This window comes from Medicago truncatula, chromosome 7, assembly GCF_003473485.1.
Source record: "Medicago truncatula cultivar Jemalong A17 chromosome 7, MtrunA17r5.0-ANR, whole genome shotgun sequence".
Taxonomy (NCBI): Eukaryota; Viridiplantae; Streptophyta; class Magnoliopsida; order Fabales; family Fabaceae; genus Medicago; species Medicago truncatula.
In genome coordinates, this window is record NC_053048.1 from 42,104,478 (window position 1) to 42,108,641 (window position 4,164).

Below are 4,164 nucleotides of genomic sequence, written 5' to 3' on the forward strand. Positions count from 1 at the left end.
TTTTTTTTTTACAAAAGAAAATAAGTTGTGTTATTTAATGTTTAGTTAATGAGAATTGGACAAAATCAACTGTATATGATCTATCTAATATTCAGATTGAATTTATAATTTAAAATGAACTTACAACCCAAAAAGATATGAATTTTTAATTTTATCTTTAATTAATAAAAAATGCATGACCCATGCAGTAAATTTGTAAAATGCTTATTTGTGTTAATTGATTCAAGCAAACTGTGAATCGATTCACAACGATATTAATTATCGTGATTACTACTTTGTTGTCAATGTTTTCAATTTTTATAAATAAAGAAGTCTATTCTATTTTTCCAACAGAGAAGAAGACTATTTTCGTAACACAAATCCTGAGTTGCATCATTAACCGATTTTACTGCTTCATCAACTATAAAAATATATGCTCTTAACCACTTTAAAACCACATATCTTATTAAACAATTTGAGTACTTCATTAACCTAAAAAATCTAGGTACTTCTGTCATTTTGTCAAATAACTGGTTAATGACTTGCAGTTTTATGGTTAATGAAGTAGCAAAAATCATCAACAAAATAAATGTTTAAAAAGTAGTTGATATTATACATTTTTGTTGCTAGTGAAGTATAAAATAGGTCGATAACAAAATCATGTGCTTGTGATACAATTCTTTTTAAATTTTTAAAAAAGTTCATCCTAGCCCTAAAGATTCAACAAATATTAAGTAATTATTGAAAAAAAAATTATTTTTCAACTTGTTGACAAATAAATTAGCACAATTTTATATTTAGTATATGTAATAGCATTTCCCTTTAAAAAAATATTTGAAAATAAAAAAAAAAACTTGACAAAAAAATATTGTTCGACTTATAAATACGAGAACCAATATGAGGTGTTCCATTCTGTGCCAAAATGTGTGTTTTTTTTGTGTGAATATTATATCCTCGCACTCAATTGTAAATATTTTTTTTTCCAAAGAAATTAAACTAGTCATATAAATTGGCATCGAAAACAATCGAACTTGAGACCTTAAAGGAAAACACATTTAAAGTCAAATGTCACATGTCAATGCCACCAGATCAACTCAAATGGGTTCACAACTATAAACACTAATCTCTTGGGTTGGGCAAGACTAATGTTTGTCAAAATTCCTTTATTGAATTCGAATTCAGATCTCTAGTAAAATTAAAGAGATCTTTTACCATCTTATCCAAAGGTTCTTACATGTTTATTTCAAATAACTAGTACTAATGAATAAAAATAATATTTGTTAGAAAAAGACAAATTCATGAGAAAAGAAAAAGGCAAACAACACGCGCCTAGTGTCGGCTGGGACTATCATTAGACAATAGACAGTAGCCCTCGCTTATCTTCCCTTCTTATTAACTTCTTTCCCTTTGCCCCATCACAATTATTTTCCTTTCATTTTCTTGGACACATACATACCCACGTCCAATAAAATCAAACACCCTTCATTACATTTACACGTTCAGTTGTTATCTTTAAACCAAACCCGAAAACAACAGTACCAAGTTTTTGTCATTCTTTGCTAGAAACTATGGACTCTATCAGCACAAGTAGCACCAGTTCATCAGTGATTAGTACTGTACAACAAAAAACACCAACAAAGCTGACCAAACCCAAGAAGAAAAAGAACAACAACAACACCTACAACAAACCTATCAAGGTAGTGTACATATCAAACCCTATGAAGGTTAAGACTAGTGCCTCTGAATTTAGGGCACTGGTCCAAGAACTCACCGGTCAGTACGCTGAATCGCCGCCAAACCCTTCTAGGTTTCAAGAGTTTGACGTCAATGATAGCGGTACTGACCAGGGTGGTTGTGAGAATATGATGGATTGTGATAAAAGTGATCAAACAGTTGTGGGGGTGCCTTCTCTTGTGGATCCCGATGATAAAGGGAAACCTAGTGAAGCTGGCTCATCAAATGAGAGTTTTGATGAAGATGTACTTTTGATGCCTGAGATGATGGACAACATTTGGGATCTGCTTCCAACAAGTGCATTCTATGAATCTTTCCAACTTGATAGCTAGTGATTTATCTCTTGCAGTGTAATTATATTATTAATCGGTAAGATCAAGCTAGATATTTAATTATTCTCTCAAAATAAGTTATCTTTTTTTTGTTTTTTTTTGTCAAGAAGCTAATATTATTATATTAATATTAATTAATTATCTATTTAATAAATCTCTCTCTCCCTATATATTTCAGTGTCAATATTTGTCAATTGTCATACTGCTTTATGTGACTGAACCTGACGAATGAATGATATGCTTAGTTAATTACTTTACAATTAATTTTTTTGAAGGATTCAGATACTCTCCCAAGATGCAATGGTGTTTTTTTTTTTTTTTTTTTTTTTTTTATATATAATTATCAACAAAAAAAATCTATATAAAATTTTGCTGCACCTCCGTGGGATAGTATCCCTAATGCTAATTCACATTTGAATTTTTCTTATATATAAGACAATAATTAACTACTGAAACTAGCTTGTGATACAAATAGAAATTATTATTTTTTTAAGCCAAAAGATACAAGTAGAAATTTTAATGTAGCTTCATGTGCAGGCTGGTTTGATTTGATTGTTTTTTCTGGAAAGAGTTGTAGCAGCAGCAACCATAGCAGTTGCTTTTTTAACAGCAAAATAATTAATTATATGCAGAGCAGTTATGTCTTGCTATGGAGATATATATAGCTAGGTGCAAGAATTTATTAATAATTTGGATGGGTGGACATTAAATTGATGCCAAAAAATATTCAAGTATGGAAAATGGGGCACATCAACTCATGAAAAACTTCAACTATAGACCACTTACATTCAATATATGTAGTTTAAAGTAGATTAATTCTTTTATTTAGTAAAAAACAGCAGATCAATTCTTAATTAATTAATTAATTAATTAATTACTGCAGTGGCAGTTTGTTTCGAGTTTTATCAAGTTAAAAATTAATCTAATTTCCCTATATATTTACAACATGAATATGCAACTAGCTGCAGCTACTTCCTCTATTTTTGGGGGTTATGATTGAAAATGACTAGCTAAATATTGATGTATTCACTGTACTGTGCCATTTGCAGAAGGCACATTCAGGTTCACTAATATTTTGTAATGTTATGTTATGAAAAGTTATGATGCATGTTATTTATTCTAAATCCGAAGGGAAGATTCCAATTGTTTGTTGCAACTTGCATTTCATACATATGCTTAATGATCCTATATTTCCCTCTCAAGTTGCCACGTACTGTTCATCTCCATAACTATCTCTCAACTTGCAGGGTGGGGTTTTGATGATCATTTTTGTATTGGTTTATATGTTTGTGTCTTTATCACTCAACTTGCTACCTTAGGTCACCTAATTTGATTTCATTTCACCATCACTTTATATCTTTATCAATCAAGTGAAATAATCTATATATGTTGCTAATTTTTCAAATATTCCTAGCTTAAACGTTACAACACCATTGCATCTTAGATACTTTTAATTTTTCAACATTCATTTAACGTCTCATTTTTTCTATCCATTCTCTTGTCATATTACCGACATGTTACATCTATCACATGATACTTTCTACTTCTTTCTCTTTTAGGGTGTGTAGTGGGTTTCAAATAGTTATACGTTAATACATGGTTTGGATAATAGACATAATGAAGATATATTGTGTGTATTCACGAATTAAAATTAACTTGCTCATAGAGAGGGAAAATCGCCATGAGTTCATCTCTATCCCTCTCCTATACTGTTTTATCTCATCTTAAATATTTCCTTCCATATATATATATATATATATATATATATATATATATATATATATATATATATATATCATAAAGGGTTTTGCTAGAAGCCACCAATGAAGGTGTCTTTTAGCAACCCACACCTCAAGGTGAAATTTCTACTTTTTAGTTATAACTTAGCTAAAAGACACCTTCATAAAAATTAGTTGGTGTCTTTTAACAAATGCTCATAGAATAGAATAACTTGCTAAAAGACACCTTCATAAAAAGTATCTTCTAGCAAAACTCTATCATAAAACACTCTAAAATACACATTACTATGATTTTTCCTCCACAAAATTAGTTACTTCTTTCTCTTTTCATTTCAAATTTGTGGAACAAATATTGGAATTTGAGTGTATATATGTTTGGT

At 29.8% G+C, this 4,164-nt stretch overlaps 1 protein-coding gene across 1 annotated transcript; it reads left to right on the plus strand.

Annotated features, from left to right (window-relative positions):
- Positions 1 to 1,381: 1,381 nt before the first annotated feature.
- On the plus strand, positions 1,382 to 2,138 carry LOC11413308 (sigma factor binding protein 2, chloroplastic). Its single transcript, XM_003624952.3, has one exon. It carries the CDS (start codon positions 1,548 to 1,550, stop codon positions 2,043 to 2,045), a length of 498 nt encoding a protein of 165 aa, XP_003625000.1. The 5' UTR covers positions 1,382 to 1,547; the 3' UTR covers positions 2,046 to 2,138.
- Positions 2,139 to 4,164: the final 2,026 nt, after the last annotated feature.